The 23,924-nt window shown below is 43.1% G+C and overlaps 1 protein-coding gene and 1 long non-coding RNA gene across 4 annotated transcripts; one reads left to right on the top strand and one right to left on the bottom strand.

Annotated features, from left to right (window-relative positions):
- Positions 1-778: 778 nt before the first annotated feature.
- TBC1D9B (TBC1 domain family member 9B) lies at positions 779-22,718 on the top strand. Of its 3 annotated transcripts, none has more exons than XM_066329138.1 (22): positions 779-965; positions 3,191-3,301; positions 6,122-6,240; positions 7,244-7,472; positions 8,137-8,395; positions 9,052-9,259; positions 9,374-9,586; positions 9,743-9,907; positions 10,452-10,602; positions 10,961-11,175; positions 11,893-12,010; positions 12,692-12,977; positions 13,626-13,755; positions 14,893-14,991; positions 15,712-15,780; positions 16,551-16,791; positions 17,085-17,150; positions 17,294-17,365; positions 17,789-17,821; positions 18,886-18,933; positions 19,383-19,489; positions 20,280-22,718. In XM_066329138.1, the coding sequence occupies exons 1-22, from the start codon at positions 848-850 to the stop codon at positions 20,970-20,972; spliced, it is 3,750 nt and encodes a 1,249-aa protein (XP_066185235.1). In that variant the 5' UTR covers positions 779-847; the 3' UTR covers positions 20,973-22,718. The 3 variants fall into 3 exon arrangements, with proteins under 3 accessions (XP_066185235.1, XP_066185234.1, XP_066185236.1); XM_066329137.1 differs by having other exon boundaries at positions 17,771-17,821; XM_066329139.1 differs by lacking the exon at positions 17,789-17,821 and having other exon boundaries at positions 780-965.
- Positions 22,719-22,915: 197 nt separating this feature from the next.
- LOC136367481 (uncharacterized) lies at positions 22,916-23,782 on the bottom strand. Its single transcript, XR_010744697.1, has 2 exons — positions 23,612-23,782; positions 22,916-23,275 (listed from the first exon to the last, which is right to left on the bottom strand). It is a non-coding gene; the product is annotated as an uncharacterized lncRNA (long non-coding RNA).
- Positions 23,783-23,924: the final 142 nt, after the last annotated feature.

Raw genomic sequence — 23,924 nt, 5'->3', positions numbered from 1 at the left:
CCATGGCATTCCCGCCTTCCTGGGAGCTGGGCAATAAGCACAGAGATGGCAGGTGTCGGTGTTTTCTGCTGTTGTAACACTTTCAGAGTTTGCCTGGAGGCTCTCTACTGGTTTTTGAAACAAAATAGCGGTTCACTAAATTATTGGGAAGCTGCTCTGCAGCCAAGGGAGGAGTGAGAAGTGCGTGTCCTGCTGTCCTGTGTGCTGCTAAGATCATCCTTAGAGTGGGCCACAAGCTTTGAGTGGGCTCCAGAGCTGTAAAGCCAGCACCAAAATGAACCAGGTGCCAGGACCCCCACCCTGAGCTCACGAGGCTGAGATGCTCGAAGTGCCTGGAGGCAATTCCCTCATTTTGAGGCAATTTTGCCCCAAAAGGGCAAATTAATTCCCATCTTCCCAGAGAGGAGATGGAAGCATCGCCAGCCCGGGCAGGAGTGCTGGACATGTCCCTGCTGTTCCAGTGCACGGCCACCCTCTGGGGTGGATATTTTTCTCATAACCAACCTAACCTCCTCCCCACACACTTCCCGACACAACCTCAGGCCGTTCAATTCAGGTCTTTTCAATGGCACGGGGAGGCAGAGGAGCTGTGCAGAGCGCGGCGTTGACCCCCGACTGCCCACCGCGGGCAGTCCGGGGAGGCGGCACCGGCGCCGTCCCCACACGGGGCTCGAACCCGCGGCGCTGCGGCGGCAGTGAGGGGGCCGGGCCGCCAGAGGGCGCGGTGGCGGCGGGCGCGGCGCGGGCCCCGTGACCCGGGCCGGCCGCTCCGCCCGCGCCGCTCCCGCCCCGGCCGGGCCGGCCCAGCCCAGCCCCGCGGGCCGCTCCGCTCCGCAGCCCCGCCGCGATGTGGCTGGGCCCCGAGGAGGTGCTGCTGGCCGGCGCGCTGTGGGTCACCGAGCGCGCCAACCCCTTCTTCCTGCTGCAGCGCCGGCGGGGACACGGCAAAGGGGGCGGCCTCACGGGTGAGGCGCGGCGGGGCCGCGGGGAGGCTCCGGCCCGGGGTCCGTGAGCGCGGCGCGGGGGTGGCGGGGCCCGGCGGGGGACAGAGGCGCGTCCCGCCCGTCTCCTCGCTGCTCCTCGCTGTGTGTGTGACCCCGCAGCCCGCGGTGTCCGCCCCGGCCGGGGCTGTCCGCGGTCAGGGCCGGGAGCTGCTGCCGGGGAGCACACATAACTGACGGGGTGCCTGGGACCGTCTTCTGCTCTGCTCAAAAATGGCTTCTCAGCCCTGCTCGCATTGCTTTGAATTATTAAGATGGCTCATTTGCATATTTTATGGATGTGTGTGGTTTTATAAGGTGTAGAGGATGACAGCAAGACGTGATTTATAGTTAGTAGCAGTATGGAAGTTGTGCTGTACGTGGGCCGGGGGTGAAGCTGTGTGAGTGCAGCCCAGTGGAAAATACCCCTGTGAGTGGAGGACAGCCGTGTTTCTGACATGAACTGCTAAAATAACATGACTGTCACCAAAGCGGAATGATAACAACAACAACGACAAATCCCCTCGCTTTTAAAAACCCCATTTATGTGCAGGATGCTTTCAATTATGTGAATTACGCAGATGTGAATTTTACTTTTGTCGATTGCACATAGGGACTGTCATGTATTAGCCCTTTTAGACAAACTAATTGCAGAGATGGTACAGCTATTAAACATCATTAGCATATTTCATCATTTCACATTGTTCAAAATTATTTTGAACTGCTCTGTTTGATGTCACCTAACTTGGGCAGTTTTGCATATAGGCCTATACTTGTATTCTACAATTTTCCATTTTTTTCCCCAAAGAAATGACTGGCTCTATTCTGGGAACGTTTGAAATGATGTATTCCTGATGGGTTGAAGCTTTGAGCTGTGTTTACTTTTTGAGGTAGTGTGGCTCAGTGAGAATCTTCTTCAGAGCTCCTGCAGGTTAAAAGCCACGTGTCCTTAAGGAGCTGTGCAGCTGCACAGTGACATCTCAGAGTTAGAGTGGGATGTTCAGCTGAGCTGGAAAGGTGTTGGGAGTTGCTATCAGGCTCAGGTTATTAAACATCTCATTGCTGGTCTGTGTGTCAATATTTGACACGTTCAGTATTGTCATAGGAAGGATTCAAAATTAACTTTTAATCTGTATCCTGCCTAAAACTATGCAAGAAACCCAGAGCCCAAACAGATCCTGCTGTACTGGTTACATACGTGTTTGGTTTAGGTTTGTCTTGATGTTTCACTGCAAGGACAATCAGTGGTATATTCTTAATTTGTTAATTGCTACCTAGATAGCCAGGAGAGATAAGGGAGAGGAAGTGCCATGTTTCTTGATAAGGAATGTGATGTGGATGAGTACAGTTTGCACAGGCTTACTGAAACCATGAGGGCTGGGAATTGAAACTGGATCCCCCACAAAGTCAGAGCCTGAGGAGTAACCGTGCTCCCTATCCAAGTTCTAATACTAGAGAACTTTTAATCATGAGTATGTTGCAAAGCTAATTTGCATTAAAGATGCTCATAATGCATTGTCTAGAACAACAGAACAAATAATCTGTTTTATCTAATTGAAATAAAGACTTCATTGAAGTAAATTGATTAGCTTTATGAAGTCTGGTCCATCAACATTTCCTCTGGAAGTGTCTCCTTATTTAACATCATATAACAATATTTTGACTTCTGTATTACCAGATTTTGAGTTGCTGACATCTTTGTTTAATCAGAGTACTTCTGGAAACATCCTTGAAACCTGTGAGCACCAGTTTTTCTAGATCTACTTGATTCCATTTGAACAACTTACCTACTTTTGGCAGGAGTGATTCTGAAAAATACGCTGTTGAAAACTCTTATGTCTTTTAGCTTGGTAGGCTAAAAAATCACTATTAGAAGCAGAAACCCCAGAGGAAAACACATTTCACTTTCATTAGAAAGCTCTTCTATGAAGGCAGGGGACTATAATGAGGTTTAGTAGGCATTTAATTGCCATCTAAACTTTGTCCATTACCAGTGGGACAGGCTGCAGTTGTTTTTTAGGTAATTTACCTCCAGTGACTGGATGTGTATCTCCATTTTCTCAGTCAAGTGCAGCAGCTCTTCTTCCGTCACAACTGTTCACAGGCTGTGAACATCAGCATTTTCTGCAGTGATCATCCTGTGCTTTTGCTTAACCCAGTTCTTTGTTTTGGTATTACTCTGCTGTAATTTCTGTCTCTTTGCTTGCTAGGTCTCCTTGTGGGAACACTAGACGTGGTTTTGGATTCCAGTGCCAGAGTTGCCCCATATCGGATTCTGCACCAGACTCAGGACTCTCAAGTGTACTGGGCAGTGGCCTGTGGTATGTGACTCATGTTGGGGACTGGTTTTGAGTTATTCGTTCATCTTTCTGATTCAGGTGACTGGTTATCCCATGTAGGAATATCCTATAACTGCTCAGGACACTGCCAAGAGCTTCTGGTGATGTAGGGGAAAATTCCAGAAATTACAAAACTCAGTGTTGTTTAAACTGTAATTGAGGAACTTGAAGCTCTGCAGAAGCTTCTGTTTCTGCAGATGTTAGGAATTTTCTTTCTTCCAAGATGTCCCTTGTATTTGCAAGGTTGTAGTGAGATTGTGCAGAGAGTAACACGTGCTGGTTTTGGTGGGATGATGAGTGTTCTGCTGCTGCTTACCAGGAGCATGGCACAAGATGGGAACATGGAACATTTTTCAAGGTACCAGAGGTACTTTGGGGAATCTCTTGGTCCAGTTTTTGGTTTTTCTATTATTTCTGGCCTGGAATAGATGTGTATATAGATCCGTAAAATGGACTAGGATAGTATTTTTTAAAACATGAAGAATCTTTGTCCCCTTTTACTTGAAAAATGTAATTACTATTTTAGAATTTCATAATTCAGCCATCTGATGCCTGTTGGTGAACTTTGATTAAAGCTTTAGGTCCTAATGCTTGCTAGAGAGGAAATATCTCCAGACATGTTTGTTAGACCAGCTTTGTTTATAATAAGAATCTTCACTTTTCACTTTGTGGTGGAGACATAAAATCTGATCATGAAGGAATCATTTGCTAGGCCCACAAAGGCTGATGTCTTGTTTTTCTTCTTCCCACCTTCTCCCCAGGCAACCAACACAATAATCTCCCTTGCAGAGCTACTTAAATTCTGCAGAGGAGAGGTTTGGATGTTGCTGTGCTTCACAGAAACTCAGGTTCCCCTTTGAGGAGGCAGAGAACTAAGAAAGATAGAAAACAAAATGAGAGGTCAGGAACTGCATAGAAAAAAGGAGAATATTTAGTGCAGATCTGTAATTTTGTGGTATCTTGACACTCAACAAGTTATTTTTGTTCAGTTTCAGGAGTGTTTTAGTTGATACCCTCTGTATCTGTTACTTTTAAGCAATGCAGTGTGTAGAATTGAGATGGGCTGGGTAACACCCAAATGGAGTTTGATAAATTATTGTACATAGTAAATATGAGTAAATATGTTGTCTTCATCCAAAGTTGGTTTTTTTTTTTTTGTCATATCTGGTTCTCATTCTGCTGTCAAAGTAAGAGTACTGGCATTCCTTTGAAGTTATAAAATGTATGCTGCTCTCTAGTTGAAAAATGCAAATATTTTATTTATAGTTCTCTGTGTGTAAATACTAGTGGGCAGCAATCTGGTCACACATGCAGCTTCAGCTCTTCAGCGCTTTGTTCTTATAAGCCTCCTTGCAGCATTCACAAATGTTTACTCCTTCATGTATGTCATTCTAATGTTGTTCTTACAAAGATGTCAGTTAGTGAGGCCGGGCTTATTTTAGCAATTTGGCTGCTGTCACTTGGTAAGAGATGCAGCTCATGAAACAAAACAGGACACAGACTTGCTCTTGCTGAACCTGTGGGGTTTTTTTTGCAATCAAAGCATCCTATAATTGATAGTTCTGTGCCCTTCAAAGAAACCATTTTGTATTTTTAGAAGCATTGCCAGATGCTGCGGTAGATGTCAAGTAAATTTATACACAGAGGCAACAGAACAAACTTTTGTTATCATGCACATTGGGCTGTATACACAACCCCAAATTCATATCCCTGCAGTCCTTTCAGACAGAACAGCTCATTGGCTTCTAGTTTTATTCTCAGATTGGCAGGTTTTTATAGTTTGGTGTCCAACTGCAAATGTATGAAGAGGATTTCATGGCTGAGGCTGCCTCCCAGGGAACTGTTTGTGTCATTTGTTTTTCTCCTTTTCCATCATTAACTACACAGAATGGTAAAATGTACTCATAGAGAAACTGAGTAGTGGCAGGCATGCTGTTAGCATTTTTAGATATCCCATTACACAAGTATGAAACTAGAAGGTAAATTTACTGGAATATGGCAAAGGCAAACGTTAAAATGTCTTAGACTTGCATTTTAAAAGATTTATTTTCATCTGCATTTAACAATGTTTTTTATCTTGTTAAAGAGAGCTGAAATTTTTTTCTCTTCTGCTTTTTTTGTCCACAATATAGCAATAGCTATCTACAGAGAGGAAGAAAAGACAAATATTTGAAATAGACAAATATTGGAAATTAAGGCAACTCTTTAAACAAAAGTTCTTTGAATTGGTTTTTGAACTGTTGTAGACTAAATGGTTAAAGACAACTAACTGTTGGATAGAAGGTTTGCTGAGAAGTTTTTATTTAAGAAAGCAGAGAACTTTTTGATATAAATATTTTGGTTGCTTTTTGATTTGTATGCTCCCTGCTGACCATTGCCCCTGGGAAATGGAACCTCTTTGTAGGTGTTAAAAAATTCCAGTTGTTCTGAAAGTTGTTGTAGTTTTAAGGTTCTTCTGGTAATTCATTATTTTTGTTCTAGAATGCCAGTAATTGAAAGAGTGCTTCTTGACAGCAACATAGGAATGCTTTTTGTCTGGGAAAAAGTCTGTGTTTGGGGTGCATTGGCAGCAGGATGATCTGTTGGTTGTGTGCTGAGTATCCTTGGTGACAATGGAGACATTTTATTAGAAATACAATGTTGGTGTACATAAAATGTCCTTGACATGTACACACTTGTTGTGTGTGATTTACTGTGTACTAATATGTACACAGTAAATATTAGTTTCCTGCTCTGAACTTGGAGGAAGAAAGACCTTGTTCTAATTTTATTTTTCCTTTGGTCTTTCTCCCCTTCAATTAGGATCATCTCGTAAAGAGATCACAAAGCATTGGGAATGGCTGGAGAATAATTTACTGCAGACTCTGTCCATCTTTGACAATGAAGAAGATATCACCACCTTTGTCAAGGGCAAGATACATGTAAGTGACATGTTTCCCTCAAGGACTTCCAGGTTCTGGGAAAGGACTGGGAGGTGGCTGTAAGAATTTTTTATCCTTTGCAGCCATACATAGGTGTGAAAGTGTCATGGAATGCACACAGCGTTGTCAGCATCAGATCACAGTCAGAGCAAATACTGAACAAGTATATTTGAAGGGGAAGAGTTAAGAGCAGTAGATCTCAAGGAACAGCCTGCTTAGGATGTTCTTACTAATCCAGATATAATGCCTCTTTAAAATCCTTGCCAATTATGCCTTTGATGCAGGGAGAGTGGTTTAACAAGGGTTCATCTAGCAACAAATGGAGGAGAGAGAATTCTAGTTTGCAAGCAATGTACTTGCCTTGCCAGTGGTCTGAAAGGCATCTGGGTTGTAAAGGATCTGTACCCCAACTTCCACTGACTTTGGAGTCAGGTGCCTGCTGGTTTTGCAGTTAACACACTTCAGATTCCAGCCCACAAATCCTCCAGAGCAGAAACTTATAAATACAGTCTGTTGCTGAACTGCAGGAAGTTGCATCTTTTTCAGCTCTCCTGTCAAGTTTTTTGTATTTTCTGTATGTGTGTGAGAGAGATTGTGGTCATTTGGTTTTCCTTCTGGCCTGTCAAGATCTGACAGACTGCAGAGTTCTCCCTTCCTGGCGGATGATCTTCCAGTTGAAGAAGCATGTGTGCAAGTGAAAAGAGACTTCAGTTCTCCTACAGGGTGTTCCAAGCGTTCCCAGGCCAGCCATGAGGAGCTCATTCAAACATTAAACATGAGTGCTTGTGACATGTGTTCAGGAGTGGATCGCAGATCCCAGACTCCCACAGGATCTGACTGCCCTTTCTGCATGTTTTTGCTGTTTCTGACATGACAGGATAAGTGCTGTGTCTTGTTCCTTTGTGCCTTCCACATTGCTGCTGTGACCCTTTGCTTTGTACATTATTTCTGTCAGCAGGCACCTTCACTTCTCTTTCTCCTCTCTCCTCCCACATTCTTTCAGGGCATTATTGCTGAGGAGAACAAGAATGAGCAGCCCCAGAGTGAAGAGGATCCAGGTAAATTCAAAGAGGCTGAACTGAAGATGCGGAAGCAGTTTGGGATGCCCGAGGTGGAGAAGTTGGTCAATTACTATTCCTGCAGCTACTGGAAGGGACGTGTCCCCAGGCAGGGCTGGCTGTACCTCACTGTCAACCACCTCTGTTTCTACTCCTTCCTGCTGGGCAAAGAGGGTGAGTTATGAGCCTACAAGTTGTGTTTCTGTCATTTCCCATGGTCTTTTCAATGCAGTTGATCTTCTGTGTGAACTCATTTTTAGATGATAGGGTTTTTCCTTTTAGGAATCCTTGAGCTCTGTCTGGCTCAGCACGTAAATCAGTTCTTGCTCTCATAGGCACTTCAGTGCTGTTTAGACTGAAAGCCTGAGTCATTTCTTAAAACATTTCTCAAGTTGTACATCTGTTCTACTCAAACTGGATTACTTTTTACAAGTAAGACTCAGTTAGAGAACAAAGCAGTATTTTTACCTTGGTGAGTTTTATCTGGAACACTTGCCAGGACCCAGCATTTACAAAGCCCAAACTCCAGAGTCCAGAGCTAATTTGCTGGAAAGAAAGAAAGAATAAAAAATTGAGTAATTGCAGCTGAAAGCATTTATTGGATGGGAGATAGTCCTTTTGGAACTGCATTATTTCTAGTCTAATTAATCCCAAAGGTTATTTCCAAGTATTTTTGGAGAACCCAGTAAAAGTGTGAAGAAAAGAACTGTCCATGTGTAAGAGGGGGGAAATGCTGCTCCACTGAGAGCTCGCAGGCTGGTAGACCTTCATTTCTCTTTGCTTGTTGTTTTGCCTCACTCAATTGCAATAATGGTATTCTTTTAATTCTTTTTCTCAGTTACACTGGTGATCCAGTGGGTGGATGTAACCCAGCTAGAAAAAAATGCTACACTGCTGTTCCCTGAGTGCATTAAAGTAAGCACGAGGGACAGTGAACTCTATTTTTCCATGTTTCTCAACATCAATGAGACGTTCAAGCTGATGGAGCAGTTGGCCAACATTGCAATGCGGCAGCTACTGGATAATGAGAGTTTCCTACAGGACAAGTCTCTCCCAAAACCCAGGAGGCCTCTTAAGAACATCTCTGCATTAAAAAGGTATTATGTTCCCAGCAGTGAGAAAAGAAGACAGGTAATAGGGGATTGTAAAAATAAATCTGCATTATTTTTTATAGCTCCCAGGTGCTACTGGGGTTTTCTTACTCTAGTGGCTGCATCACTTACTTCAGTCATTGGCCTTCTGCTTGTTTTCTCTTTTTCCCCATCCCAAATTGGAGCTGAATTCACATACACCCTCGTGTCTTTCTCATGCATGGCTAGGGCACTGTCAGAAGGAATTTTCAGCTAGAAACTGCTGAAATTCATATGTAAAAAAAAAAGTGGAGGAAGAAAATTACAGAGCCTCTTTGTCTGAAGTTAAAGATTCATAAAAAGAAACAGATTTGTATTGTAATAAATTCTCCCACGGGAGACTGTTCTCTGCAGTTTCAGGATCTGATGTAACATTTCAGTTTCGTAGATGCACTTGCATATTTTATCTTGTATTGCAGGACATACCTTGTCAGGGAGGCATGTCTGAAGGCTGAAAGAGGAGTCAGAGAGGAGGGGTGGCATCTCAGTTAGAGAAAGGAATACTAAGAATACTCAGCACAGTCTGAAGCTTGTGATTGGAATGAACGTTTGACATTAGTGTTTGAGTGGGTTTTTCAAGTGAGTAAGGAAGTTTCAGGATCCTACCCTTTACTTTCCCCCAGAGACCTGGATGCTCGAGCCAAAAATGAGTGCTACCGTGCCACTTTCCGGTTGCCCAAGGATGAATGCCTGGATGGACACACAGATTGTACCTTGTGGACACCATTCAACAAAATGCATATTCCTGGCCAGATGTTTGTTTCCAACAATTACATCTGTTTTGCCAGCAGGGCAGAGGAGGCCTGTCATCTCATCATTCCTCTCAGGGAGGTGAGGATTTCTTAGCTATTTGTTAAGACTACAGCCCTCTCTTCTCTTCTGTGTGCTTCTGTCTTTTGTGCTGTACTTTATGGATAACAAATGGCCCTTGTCTTTGTGTTCTAGGTGACAATAGTTGAAAAAGCAGATAGTTCCAGCGTCTTGCCCAGCCCTCTGTCCATCAGCACTAAAAGTAAAATGACCTTTTTCTTCGCCAATCTGAAAGACCGGGATTTCTTGGTACAGAGGATCTCTGACTTCCTGCAGAGAACACCATCCAAGAAACCCTGCGGCATTGACAGGGAGTGGAAGTGGAACATGGCTGATCCCAGCAGTGAGGTACTAAGGAAATAGCGGGGAGGAACTTCATCATCTTTCCAGAGCAATGCGCCTTGCAGTGTGTTTGCAGTGCTTGTCACCAGCCAGTGCTGTCTCTGTTAGGCCATGAGCAGAGGAGGGAGCGTGAGCTCACACATTTTCTGTTCCCTTGTGCAGGAGATTCCAGAGCTGCCTTCCAGCAGCCCCCTGGCTGTCAGCCCCACATCTGGTCTCAGCCATCGACCCGTCGTCAGCTTCTGTGCTGGGCAAGTGCCAACAGCCTCACAGGGACTGCTCAAACTCTTCAGGAGGAATTCTGAGGAGCTCTCTGGACCCAAAGGGGTAAGTGATATTTTTATGTAAAACAATTAACTTTAAATAGTTTGCAGTAGGTTGCTGATTTCATGGCCTACTCTAGAATGGAAATGCATTTTATCACTGCTGTGTGTGTCAGTGATAGTGCTGCATAGAGGTAACTTTACACTGTTTGTACTGACATACCTGGGATACTTGACCAGAGGCTGAGAAATGAGTGTTACCAGTGTCCTGGGATGTGAATTCGTGGCTGTGAAGAACAACTTCAGAGCAAGAAAGCAGGGAACTTATATCTCTGCTTGCTAGTTAATCATCACGATTCATGGTTCTGCTTGCATGTATGTGGAGATTTTCAAGGTATATTTGTAAAGATTTGACTTTAAGCAAGGTCATAACTGATTCAGAACAGGGTAGATTAGTATATACACTCTTCAGCAGAAAGAAGAGAGGTTTTGAATGTCACAATGTATTTTTCCTGTGAAGTGCAGGTCTGAATATACCCCAGAAATCATCTCTTACAAACGTAAAAGTGCAATCATCTCCTAAAATAGTCATATTTGTTCCTGTGAAGGCAAAGGAGAAGATGAAGGAAGAGTCTTGGAACATTCATTTCTTTGAATATGGGCGAGGGATGTGTATGTATCGCACTGCCAAGACAAGGGAGCTGGTACAGAAAGGAATCCCAGAGAATCTTCGTGGAGAGCTGTGGCTCCTTTTTTCAGGTAGGATGTTGTGCTGCATATTTTGATAGCAGGAGTAAGTTTTCTGCACATCCCAAAGGAAAAGATATGAATCTTAGGTCAGTTCAGAAGAAATTATTGGCAGTTTAATTCCATCTGAATGATACTTTGGGGTGGCTTTCTTTATTATCCTAGTAGCTGTTTGGTCTCCTTTTCTGTGTTTCAGTGTTGGGACCTAAACTCTAACATGATTTAACAATGAGTTTGTTGTTATATTTTCACATCTATTTGTAGTTCGTGAGTTCATGCAGTGCTTCTTGGCTCCCTCATCTCTGAAACTGGGAATGAAATCCGTGTTTCAAAGCACCAGAGGTAAAGCAGTGTTTGTTTGTCCTTTCAGGGGCTTGGAATGAGATGGTGACTCATCCTGGTTACTACGCAGATCTTGTGGAAAAGTCAATGGGAAGGTACAATCTCGCTACAGAGGAAATTGAGAGAGATCTGCACCGCTCTATGCCAGAACATCCTGCCTTCCAAAATGAACTGGGAATTGCTGCCCTCCGGAGAGTCTTAACAGCTTATGCATTCAGAAATCCAACAATTGGGTACTGTCAGGTAAAAAAGAAGTCTTAGACTTGTTAGTCCTGCACAGTGACCATGATTGACTTGGACTTTTTCTGCAGTTTTTTGTTCAGTTTCAAGCTTTTCTTTCATGCTCTCTATGTAGTGGTGAGGAAGTAGGAAAGAAATTATGCTGCATCATCTCTTAAGTATCCTTTGAACACAGTATTTAAGTAGACTTTTCACAAGGCTGTTAGGTGTAATGTCAGAATCTTTAATAGCTTTCCTGCCAGAGCTTTCCATAGTTCAGCAAAAACATCTGGTTTCATTAAAACGAGCGATTTAATCAAATAAGTGATGTTGCATATGGACAGCCTATTGAGAATGAAGCCATTTGCTGGTTTGTGAAACAGCCTGGTGTAAATTCAGGTTCATTTTGTGTATTGCTGTGATGTTACAGGGTCTCATTATGTTGTTCTGTTATGGCCAAATTCTTACAAAGGTGTTGATGAAGACTTTGAAAATTATTGTTTACTGAAAGTGTGTGACAAGATTATTTGCTGCCTCATGAACAGAGGAACTGAAAACAGGAAGAAAAATTGACTTAAGGTCATCTGTGGACTCAGATGCCAGTAGAAGCTGGAAGTAGATGTGACTCTTAGTTTGCTATACTCATGCTTTGAAAATTTAGCTGGCCTGTAATAGCAGAGCTTTCATGAGGACCTCCATGTTTTCCCCCTGTACCTGAGTGTTTGCTGTGCTGGCTCCTAGGCCATGAACATTGTCACCTCAGTGCTGCTGCTGTACTGCAATGAGGAAGAGGCTTTCTGGCTCCTGGTGGCTTTGTGCGAGCGGATGTTGCCAGATTACTACAACACAAGAGTAGTGGGTGAGTCCTCAGCAGATTCCTGCTGCAGCCTGGATTTTCAGCTGCACCAGCATCTCCCAGGAATATTTTGTTGCTCAGAATTAATTAAATTTTAAAGATAATGAAGCACAACTCTGTTCTTTTTAAAGTGGCAAGGGTGTGATGGAGACATAGGAACAGACACAACAGTTCTCCAAGGTATTAGTTCTGCCTTGTAGTAACATGGAAGATTAAGTCACCGAAAATTGGTATCAGGTGGGATCATTAGCAGTAAGGAGGAATATCTATAAGAATATTACTGAGTTTTAGTTTTCCTCATCTGAGTGACATGTTAAATCTGTGGAATAGGCTGTCAGGGGAGGTTAGTGAATGCACCACTTCATGGTGCTTTTAAAGTTGATTTGTATAAAAGACTAGTGTAAATGCCATAATATCAATAATTCTCCACCCCTCCATTCAGGGCAAATGCACAGATGAATGAGAGGTTCTGTGTCTAGAGGTTGTGTCTGTATGCTCTGCAATGTAGGAACAGTCTCATCGGTTTAACTGAGAACAGGGGAAAAAAGACTAATGTTTTAATTACAATGGTCAGAGGTTTATATGAAATTTAGTGAACTCATACTATTTTGTTTAATAATTGCTTGGCTTGGTACATGACACCACCAAATTGAGTTCTGCCATTGTCTTCTTTGTCTGTTTCAGGTGCATTGGTGGACCAAGGCATCTTTGAAGAACTTACACGAGAGTATCTTCCACAGCTGTCAGAAAAGATGCAGGACCTGGGGGTGATCTCCACCATATCCCTTTCCTGGTTTCTCACTCTCTTTCTGAGTGTGATGCCCTTTGAGAGTGCTGTGGTGATTGTTGACTGTTTTTTCTACGAGGGAATCAAGTTCATCCTGCAGGTGTCATTGGCCATACTTGATGCCAACATGGAGAAGTTACTACAGTGCTGCGATGAAGGTGAAGCCATGACTATTTTGGGCAGGTACCATTATTGTTCTTATTTATAACAGAATAGTAGCAGTGGCCTTTTAGTCATCATCTCTTCCTACCTTATAGCAGATCATAGATAATACTCTGGGATGAGCTTGAGCTCCAGAGAAATTTGCTATTGCTTTCTGCAACAGCTGAAGTTTATTGTTGGCTCAATGGAGGAATCCCATACTTCTGGAGCTGTTTTGCAGCATAATGAATTCCTGCATCTCAGTTTGAATTTGAATTCTTAAAGGTTGTTTATTTGAAGTATACATATTAATTCTGGTTTACTATTTAGAACAGATTCTGGCAGGAATCACCTTCTAGGAACATCAAACATTATCAAGTAGATATCTCCCAAGTCTAGTAAATGTAAGATTTTCTTGTTTGAAATGGGAATCTCTTCTATGTGCAGCAAGATCTTCAGCATATGACTAGAAGCCTACTTTTAAAAGAGCAAATACCCCCAAAACAGTGTGAAAGTCAACTTTACTCCAGGTACATTGAGAGTAGCATTGCAGATTAGATGGGAAAAATTAAATTCTCCTTCATGTTTAGATTAGTGATACAAAGAAGTTGGGAGTAATGCATATAGGATATTTTTTTTTTCTGGACACTAATCCTGGAATGTTGCATCTTTCCTCATTTTTATCCACAGATATTTGGACAACGTAGTTAACAGACAGAGTGTCTCTCCCCCTATTCCCCACTTGCATGCACTGTTGACCAGTGGAGATGACCCCCCACTTGAAATTGACATCTTTGAACTCATCAAAACTTCATATGAGGTAAAGTTTTTCGCTTGATTTTAGCCCAAGATTTATTCTCTACTAACATCCCATTTCATTCTTTTTGCAGTGAAAATCTGAGCAATGTTCATAGATTGAGATGCATAGAGAGTGCAGGCTAAAGCCATTGTTCCACCTGCTTGGTATGAGTAGAACTTGACACTATTGGCTGTTGCAGGTTACAAAGAGTCTGCCCAATACCAGAGGGACTAAAATGAAGACTGGAAATAAGGGAGAAGTTACAGACTAGAAATTTCTTCCTGCTTTATAAAAAAGTCTCCATTATTACTTTTATTTGCGGATTGCCAGTGCTGAGGAGTTAAAGAGGAAAAGTCAGGGTAAAATTGTGAAGTACTCTGCAGATACATGGAAGAATCCCAGTTCACGTGCATAGAAATCCTGTTCTGTGAAGCATATTATAATAATAGGAAGGTGACCCCAGAGTGGTGCCAATGCTGCTAAAATATCTCTACACGGATAGAGGTGTTCCTTACAATCCATACTGAGAACAGACTGATAGGAAATTTGATTCTAAATGATGAAAAGAGCACAGGTGAAAGAACTGGTGTTTGGCAGTTCTTCTCTGTTAACGTGTGGGATCATTTCCCTCTTTATCTCGGTTTTCACCCCATCCCCTTCTGGCTGTTTACAGTCAGGCAGCTGTCATTTTCTCTGTTCTTGGTTTCTTTTTATAGAAGAGTGTCACTGAATTCATATTACTTGTCTGACCTAATCCATAGAAAAGCTTCTTGACTGTGGTGTTTCTGGCTGAATCTCACGGGAGTCCTAGAGGAAAAACTGACAGGGCTGGAAGGAATGACAGCCTGTCTGTTCTCTTATCTCTGCTGCAGTACAGGACCTGTATTTCTGTCAGTCCTGACAGATCCTTTTTCAGCTTTTCTGTAGAGACCTCTGATGTTGGATTTCTCATGAACTCTGAATTACTTCTCTTGCAGGACAGGAGTGAATAGGGAATAGAGCTCAAGTTTTTTCTTATCTTGCTGCTGGTAAAAGGCTTCTGGTGGGCTTAGGTGATCTCTGAGGTGGATAGTACACCTCTTAAAGAATGTGTAATTGAAGATGGGTCATTCTCTCTTCAGGAGATGACATTGACCTGATCTGCTTCCTTTCTTGTAGAAATTTGGCAATCTGAAGGCAGATGACATTGAACAAATGCGTTTCAAACAAAGGCTGAAAGTGATCCAGTCTCTGGAGGATACAGCCAAGAAAAGTGTGGTATGTGACCCCCAGACTGAATGAGCTACCAAATGGCACATTCATGGAAAGTGTTTTGCTGTGAGCATTGAGAAACTTCATGCTGTAGCAGACCAAGTTTTAAATGATTGAAAGAATGATTGAATGAGATGTTTGGCACGGAGGGAGATAAAAAACACCTGTAGGCTTTGACATAGCCTCCCATGCCTAGTGCAGTCTGTTGTACTGCTTGCCTGGAATCTTTGAGAAAAGCTGCCTAGCAGATAATTAATTTACTGTAATTTAGAGAGTGCATTAGGGAATTTTACTGAAGGGTTCATGGCCAAAGGAGAGTGTCCTTATTTATTGCCATTATCGCCCATATCCTAGGGGGAGAATCTCATCAGGGTGTTTATTTCTCTGTTGTTCTTTAATGCATCCAAGTCAAACATCTGAAGATAAAAACAAGAGGGGAGGTGACACAATCTGCTCAACCAGGTCTGCACAAACAGGAAATAAGCACAGTAAACTACTGAAAATGTCAGCAGTTTCTGCTTCACTGCAGACTGCCTTCCTGGTTTCCAGGGGTATTAGAATGGCTCTGTTTTGCTTCCCATTCTGTGTGATGTCTCCTTGCAGTTGTTTTCTTCTCTTCTGTATTACATGGATTTTTCTGTGTAACACAGAAGAGAAGATATGAGTTGTATTTGATTTTTCTACTTTTGAAAAAAATCGTTCGCTCTGTTTTATCCTTGACTACAGGTCCGAGCTGTGTCTGGTGACATTGGTTTCTCTATGGAAGAACTAGAAGAGCTGTATGTAGTGTTCAAGGTAAGAAACCTTCCTTTAGAGTGAGGAAGAAATGTTGTCACAGACAGTACAAATAGCAAAGTAAGTTGAAAGGGAAACAATGGCTTTGCTTTAATTATTAATGTGACCTGTCAGAAATTGATGTGGAATTCTGTTACACATGGTGCCAGAAGGACTGGCCTTGTTACTATCTGATTAATTATTTTTAATTTTTCCCCCAAAAGTGGCCAAACCACATTCACCGTATTTGAATAATACTCAGAAAGACTGCAAAGTCAATGGAAGGGAATGTAACATAGCCCTGACAGTGGGGAGCTAGGATTGGCTGTACATCAGTTTTTATTCTCAAGTTTCCCATTGACCGCGTCTGTAATTGTCACAAGATTACTTAAGGGCTTTGCCTCTATTTGTCAGCATATATATTTTTAAAAGAATGGTATTACCCAACTGCATTTACCAACCTTGGTTGTGTTTATTTGTAGACTCAGAAAGAGAGGCTTAGTTCTAAAATCTGCATGTTCCCTTTGCCATAAAGGGAGTGACATTTTGTTAAAACCTGAAATCATGTTTTGTATTTTCCACTTTAAATAATTCCTTGTGTTTTTCCTGAAATCTGTGTCTCTTCCTTAATTTCAGATTATTTTGTAGTGGAGTAACACTAGGAATCACAAGGCAGATAATGTGTTCCCTGAAATGTCTGTTTGCTTCCTCGGTGCTATTCTTGAGCTGTGACAGTCTCCACTCAGTGTGGAGCAGCATAATCTGCCCTGTTAATCCTTTTCCCTCCAAAGGCCAAGTACCTGATGAGCTGTTACTGGGGGAACAACCGTGGGGCCGCTGCCCGCCGGGACCAGAGCCTGCCCTACCTGGAGCAGTACCGCATCGACATGGAGCAGTTCAAGGAGCTGTTCATCAGCCTCACCCCCTGGGCCTGTGGGACACACACCCCTGTGCTGGCAGGGCGGCTCTTCCGCCTCCTGGATGAGAACAGGGATTCCCTCATCAACTTCAAGGAGTTCGTGACAGGAATGAGTAAGTGGTGTTTTTGAAGAAGATGGAACGCTGCAAAGAGTGTGTCTGTCCTTTTCCAAGAAGAGAAGTGAAAGGAGATAATGGTGTGTTCATTGTCGTGAGGGGAGAGGGTGGCATGAAGCCTTAAATTGGACAAAATACGCCGCTTTGGTGTGGATTTCATTATTGATTCTGCACGGGACTTTGAGCAGTCAATGTATGGGAATTCATTCTGGTTTGAACCTGTGAGCAGAGGGTGATTCTTCATCATTAAAGTGCTATTTTTCTTAATCTTTTTTTTTTTTTCTTTCCAGGTGGGATGTATCATGGTGACCTCACTGAAAAACTCAAAGTACTCTACAAACTGCACCTGCCTCCTGGTGAGTGACTGCTTCTGTGTACTGCGGCTATTGAACATGGTCTGCTCTGATACTGAAGGGGGTGCCTCAGGAGTTTTGCTGATGAAGTGGGTCATACTGCTGTTCAGTTAGAGATTTTAACATTTGCTTCTCTGTGAATACAGCTCTGAATCCAGAAGAGACAGAGTCTGCTTTGGAAGCCACAAGTTATTTCACAGAGGATGTGACAACAGAAGGTAATGCAACACCACTGCCTTTATCTCTCAGTTAAGCAGGAGTTGCAGCATAGATCCATGTGCTCTGAACAGGGATTTTGTGCAAGGCATGATCTCGTGCTGGCAGTGTGTTAGGATTGCCAGTGTGTTTGAGTTCACTGTCTTTGTTCTGGGAAAGAAGTTTGGAGCCAAAACTCCTTGGTGCCCATTCATGCAGGATACAGCATGCTCTGAAGCATGGGCACAGACTGCTGAGGAGGAGCAGTGTGCTTTCACCAGCCCCTGTCTCTCACCATGATTTAGGGTTTTTCATGCAAGTCTCATTGTCTCTTCTTGTTTTTGTTTCCTTCTCTGTGTCTCTGTCTGACCTTTTCTTCTGTTTTATCTGGTATATTGTCCCCTCAACCCCTTTTTCTGCTGCTCAAGTATCTCCTTTTGTCTCAGAGCTGGATATCTGCCTGCACTGTGAGTCTCAAGGTCAGTCCATGGATTATGTGCATGCATTGAGCATGGCTGTGGTGCTGATACCACCTGCCAGCTCAGTGTGCTGATGTAAATACTCTTGAAATTATTGCTGCTGCTGCTCCTTGCTCATGACACTTTCACCATCAATAGAGTGCTATAAGTAATTAAATATCTTTCAGTATATTCTGACTATTGAGTTTCAGCCTTGATCAAAATAGGTTTTGTCTGGCTTCTTTCAGTAGAATTCCTCTCATCTTAGAATCTAGAAAAAGATGCTCAGAACAGAGCTGGGGGGTGCTAGGTTTGCTGGCCTGTGTTAGGTGATCCCTGTGCCTACTCCACAGTCTTCCAGTGTAAAGGAATAAAGATGCATGCCACTGAATTGCCAAAGTGTTGGTAGACTAGTTTACTGCATTTCTTAAAATACAACATTAGGGATTGTCAGATGGGAGGTCAAAGTATGTCCATCATGCTGAAACTTTACCAAAACACAACTGAATATCTAAGTACAAGAGGCAATTGTGCAGTTTGGTGCTAGGTGGCTGATTTAACAGTCTGAGTTGAACCAAGACTTCCTGTTTGCTCTAGTGACAGTGTAGGGAACCAGAAGTAAAGTTCATGAAGTTAGACTGCAAAATGCTCCCAGAATGTCACTTCAGGCAGTGAATAATGAGGAGTGTAGGCATTAGTCACATATGTGCTCAGTAGTGGTTTGGGTTTTTTCCATTCATTATCTTGCTTTGGGTGACTGAACATCCTTGTCTTTAAGCCATCACACTGCATTTCTGTCTTTCATATCTGTGTTTTCAGATGTTTTTTTTAAGTCCTCTGCTCTCTACCTCAGCTCTTCATCCCACTTTTTGAGTGTGGCTCTTTATCCAGCTCATCCCATCATCCTCGTGCTTCCATCCTGTTCTGTTCACTCCTCTAACCATGATATGGGAGTGTGAGATCTAACTTCTATTAAACATACTCTTGTGTAGTTTAAATTTGTATATTGAGTTGTCTTAAGTTCTTTGTGTGTTGTATTACTGAAAATCAGCTGTTAATTAATTTATAATTCCATAATTCTTTAGAAACCCAAGAAGATAAAGGAAGGAGAAATGAGAATGGTCCAGAAAAAGGTAATTTCATCATCAGGAGACCAAGTTCTTTTCTTGTCTCTCTCATATTATGATCTATTCATTGTCTCCTGCTGATCAAGGAGACCTTGCAAAGTGTCCCTTGTGGACAGAGGTGAAGCAGGAGGTGAGCTGGGATATAAGCATCCCTTATACCTTACTACTCCAATTCTTTTACATACCAAGATCACAGCATTTGTAAATCATGTTGGGTAAGTTGTCAACTCACAGAGTTCGTCTGTGAGAAGTCAAGCTGATGCAGCACTGTTAAATTTTTTGCTCTATTGAGCTGCATCAGATAAACCAACAGGAAACATTGCAGCCTTCCTGGAAGATGCTTTCCTGGGCTGTCAATAACACCTTCTTCAAGCCTGATTTTTGTTGTCTCAGCATTCACTTTTTAAGTCTGAAGTCATAAACCATCTGACTACTGGCTTGTTCTTGTTTTGCAGAGGAGAAAGGTACCAGTCCACAGGACTACAGATACTACCTAAGAATGTGGGCCAAGGAAAAAGAGAACAAGAAAGAAACTATTAAAGATCTCCCCAAAATGAGCCAGGTAAGAAAGGAATATGAAAATTTCCAGTTGGATCATTGGCAGCTTAGTGCTATTCTGCAGTATGTGCAGCCATTGTGCCAGTATGTTCAGTCCTTGCCCATAGCTTTTCCTGCTGTTCTGGTATGGTGAGCTTTAGAACATCTAATTCCACACATTTCTGTTGAATTCTGCAGTGGATATGGACAAACTGCTTTGTATCAACCAATCAAATGTAATGGATTCACTCTCCCTCACGGACCGGTTCTTCCTATAAGAACTGCACTCTGTGTTTTCCCTCCAGAGCAGGATGTTTCAAATGTGCCATCAGTCACAGAAACTTGTTCAACTTTTTTGGTTTTGCATTGCTTCGAGTTACAGCTGCTTGGTGGAGAGTGAAGAATGTGGTTACAAAAGAGAGAGTCAGATGACTGGTGTGATCTTTCCTGTCTCTAATTTCCTTGATGGGTCCTACTTAAACCAGATCAGAAATGCTTAGAAGCTGACCACAGAAGAGTAGCAGAATAGAAGTAAAATTTCAGGTTTTCTTAGCATTAGTGAATATGTTGACTACTCTGTTCATCTGTTAGCAGAAAACCCACCACTATTAAATTGCCAGCTGTCTCTCAATTTAACCACAATAGAGAGGGGGAAGTTTGTCTGTGTCAGACTGTTCTGAATCAGTACAGTAAGTTGCCACTTGGTGAGGAGGGAAATGAGCAATGAATCATTTGAGATGGTGTCTGTTGCTTCATCTGCCACTGACAACTTCTTTCAGCCTGATACATGATTATTTGGTCTTTGTCTTTTAAAGGAGCAGTTTATAGAGTTATGCAAGACCCTTTACAACATGTTCAGTGAGGACCCCGTGGAGCAGGAGCTGTACCATGCCATCGCCACTGTGGCCAGTCTGCTTCTGCGGATTGGGGAAGTTGGAAAAAAATTCTCCAACAGGCCCACAAGGAAGTCTGAGGACTGCAAAGTAAACAATACCCAAGATCCTGTGAGTGAAGAGGAGTCACCAACATCTGAACAGAGTCAGAATTCAGCAGTGGAGCAGCAGCCCCAAGCTGACAACGAGGACAAAACCAGTGTGGATGCTCAGCCCGAAAAAACACAGCAGGAAAACCAAACTCTAGGAGATGGGTCAGGGGAAGGACAAGGCTCTCCTTTACAGCTGCTATCAGATGATGAAACCAAAGATGACATGTCCATGTCTTCCTACTCCATGGTTAGCACGGGCTCCCTGCAGTGCGAGGACATCGCGGACGACACGGTGCTGGTGGGCTGTGAGGGCAGCAGTGCAGCTGCCAGGTATGGCAGCACCATTGACACTGACTGGTCCATCTCCTTCGAGCAGATCTTGGCCTCCATGCTGACAGAAACAGCCCTTGTAAACTACTTTGAGAAAAAAGTCAACATTCTCCAAAAGATCAAGGATCAGAAGAAGGTAGAGAGGCAGTTCAGTTCATCCAGTGACTATGAACTTTCCTCTGTGTCAGGGTGAACTCAAGAAAGCAGGAGTTGTCTTTGGGAGATAAAACAGGAAGATAGTGTGGCAGATGGCAGGATGGTTCAGTATTTTCAGTTTGGGGTTTTTTTTGTTTATTCAGAGACCAGAAACTACACAATTACAATAGAATCCACTGATAAGGGGCTCCTGACAGTGACTGTCTAGGTGTTTCTTTGGCTACTCTGGCTGAGAGAATTAGATTACATTCTTGAGAGCCATTAGAACCTAATAGCCCCTGACATATAGAATTACCACCATAAATTATGCATGTCTGCCTTTTGCTATCTTTTATTTCAATGAAGTTTTATTTCAGACAGTAACTGCTCCTTGCCTGCCCTTGTTTGCTGTAGGTTCCTGAGTAACTTGCACAGCAGATGCAGCCTGGCTTGAAACCATGCTCACCTCTGGCTGCCAGTCCGAGAGCTAATGCAGTGTAGTCAAGTGCTGTAGGACTCTGACCTATAAATAATCCTGTACGTTCTTGTAAGCTGTTCTGTGACTCAGCAGATATAAAGCAAATGTGCCCCACTGCTCACAGCACCCTAAGATCCAAACACAGACATTGCTCAGACCTGCAGGTTTCTTTGACATGCGATTTGGCATTTTCATAATGTACGATCACTTACTTTCTCCTTCAGAATTCAGGAATTTTCAGGCAGATGTGGTTTTCTAGCATTTGCTTTTCTGTTTCTTTGAAAGCCATTGGTTTTAGTTTGTCAGGGAAGCCACAAGCTCCTTGACTTCAGTGCAGAAATGATACTGAGTCAATCAGTGGGCCCATGATGGTTATAATGAGGGAATAAGTTCCTAAAATAGAAGTCAGTGAATCAGCCTCAGCATTCCAGGGCAGTGTCACACTGGTCTGCTGGACTGTCCCTGTCAGTATTCATTATTTAGTGCTGATTCCCTGTTTTTCCTAGCTAGTGATGGGTCCAGGTTTTAGGAGGACCCCTAAGAATACTCTGATCAGTCAGCCCTCACAAATGCTTGGAGCAGGAAGTTGTGCAGGAGCACTGTGCCACCCACTGCTGCTCTGTGTCCTTTCCTGAGAGTTTAAAAATGGGTGTGCTCTTAGAAACTACTGCACATCCAAGGGCATTTGTACCTGAAGGGGAAGATGTCAGAGCAGTGTGGCTCTGCCATCGGCCCCTTATAGGAAGCCTCAATACCAGAGGTATTCCACTTAGAGCTCATTCCAGTTAGAGGCAAAATAACTGGAAGACTGAGTGAGTGGTCTTTTAAATCAATTAAAACCAGAGGAAACTGTGAGTTGCCCTTCTGGCAGCAGGGTGTGTTTTCCAAGGGAGGAGAAGTAATGCTGTTATTACAGATAAACTCATCTCAGCACGGAGGCAGTGGCCTTGCAGGGGCAGGGCAGGAGATGCTGCTGCTCGGCCAGAGCAGACCCCGCACTGAAGGCAAGGTTTGATCCGGCTTTTGGCTGGCACGTGGGATCTAAAGGTAGGAAGGATACATGTGGATGTTCCCATTTAACACTGCTTGGTGTGCTACTCAGTGTTAATTCATCCTCGTGACATTTTTGGTCTGTATTCACAGCTGGTACATACTCCTTATTTCTCTGCCTCCTCTGTCCTGTATCACTGGAGAGCAGCCATTAGTAAAATTGCTTTTACTAATTATTCAGTAATTTATTGTAATTTTTTTAAGTACAAATAATACATGTAATTTTACACTGTCTGTCTTACCTGTCATGTATTCAATAAATGAATCAGAATCCTATGGGCTATTTGGCTGTCATTAATTTCTCTCTAAGCTCATGGACCTGGTTCTTGACCCAGTTATGAGAAAGAGTGTGTCACCGAAACTCTGGTAAAAACAAAATCTCTCCAATATTTTTAGTGTTAGAGAATCAAGGCATTACTTTATTCTGCCCAGGATGTGCAACAGAAATAATTTCATCCACACTTACCCAGGTATGCAAAGAAAATAATTCCATGATGCATGGCTCTTTACTAGATTTTTCAGATATTTATACAGCCAAATCCATAGAAATTCATTGGTTCAATGTTCATTGGTCCCAAGTTACATTTTTTTTAGTGTTGGGTTTCTTTTGGTTATGGATTTCTTCGCCAAGGATGCTAATAAGGTCCTCATTCTTTGGTTCTCTTATCGGTCTTTTCCTGATGAGGAGTTGCTGACTATTCCAGGGGTGCTGTTGGGAGTTGATGGTCGTTAATGGTTCTTTAGATGGTCGTTAATGGTTATCTTTCCTGTATCTCTCTGCTCGCAGTCTGTTGAGCTGTTAAGCTCATCACCTCTTGAGCGGTGAAACAGTCCTTTGAAAAGAAATTTAAAATTCCTTTCCTCCAGGCAAAGGCGAACGGAACTCCTGACTAAAGTTATATAAACATTTTAAAACTTAGTGTATTTCTCAACAAGTGGATTTAGTGTGACTACACTCTGACTTTTTCGTTCCCTTTTTCTTTCTTTCTTTTTATTATCTTTTCTTAATATTTTTTCCTCTTTTCTCCTTTTTTAAAAAAACTTTTTTTTCTGCTTTTCCCCCTTTCTTTTCTTTCTCTTTTCCCCCGCCTTTCTTTTCCCTCTTTCCCCTAATTTTCCTTTTTTCCCTATTCTGTTTCCTCTTACTTCCTCCCGCTTTTCCTTATCACCCTGTAGACTTTTCACATCTCCAGGTCGGTGCAAACCTGACCGGTGCCGGGGCGGCCGCAGACACGAAGGTCACGCACCGGCCGCCGGCCCCGCAAAGCTGCGAACCGTGTGTTCTGTTTGTGAGAGGGGAGAGCCCGGCCCGGGGCCGGTGTCGCTGTCCCGTTGCGGGTCCCGGTCCCGGCAGCGATACTGGGTGTCGCTGTGGGGCCCCGCTGTGGGTCCCGGTCCCGGTGTCGCTGCCGGGTCCCGGTGTCGTTGTCCCGTTGTGGGTCCCAATGTCGCTGCCCAGTCCCGGTGTCGCTGCCCGGTCCC

The sequence above is a fragment of the Sylvia atricapilla genome, chromosome 14, assembly GCF_009819655.1.
Source record: "Sylvia atricapilla isolate bSylAtr1 chromosome 14, bSylAtr1.pri, whole genome shotgun sequence".
In the NCBI taxonomy this organism is placed as follows: Eukaryota; Metazoa; Chordata; class Aves; order Passeriformes; family Sylviidae; genus Sylvia; species Sylvia atricapilla.
This window is presented reverse-complemented; position numbering and strand designations above follow the sequence as displayed.

Coding starts and splice junctions, on each gene's coding strand:
- TBC1D9B (XM_066329137.1), top strand. CDS start 848: ATGTGGCTGGGCCCCGAGGAGGTGCTGCTGGCCGGCGCGCTGTGGGTC. Junction 3,302..6,121: donor GTACTGGGCAGTGGCCTGTG/GTATGTGACTCA, acceptor CCCTTCAATTAG/GATCATCTCGTAAAGAGATC. Junction 9,260..9,373: donor TCATCATTCCTCTCAGGGAG/GTGAGGATTTCT, acceptor TTTGTGTTCTAG/GTGACAATAGTTGAAAAAGC.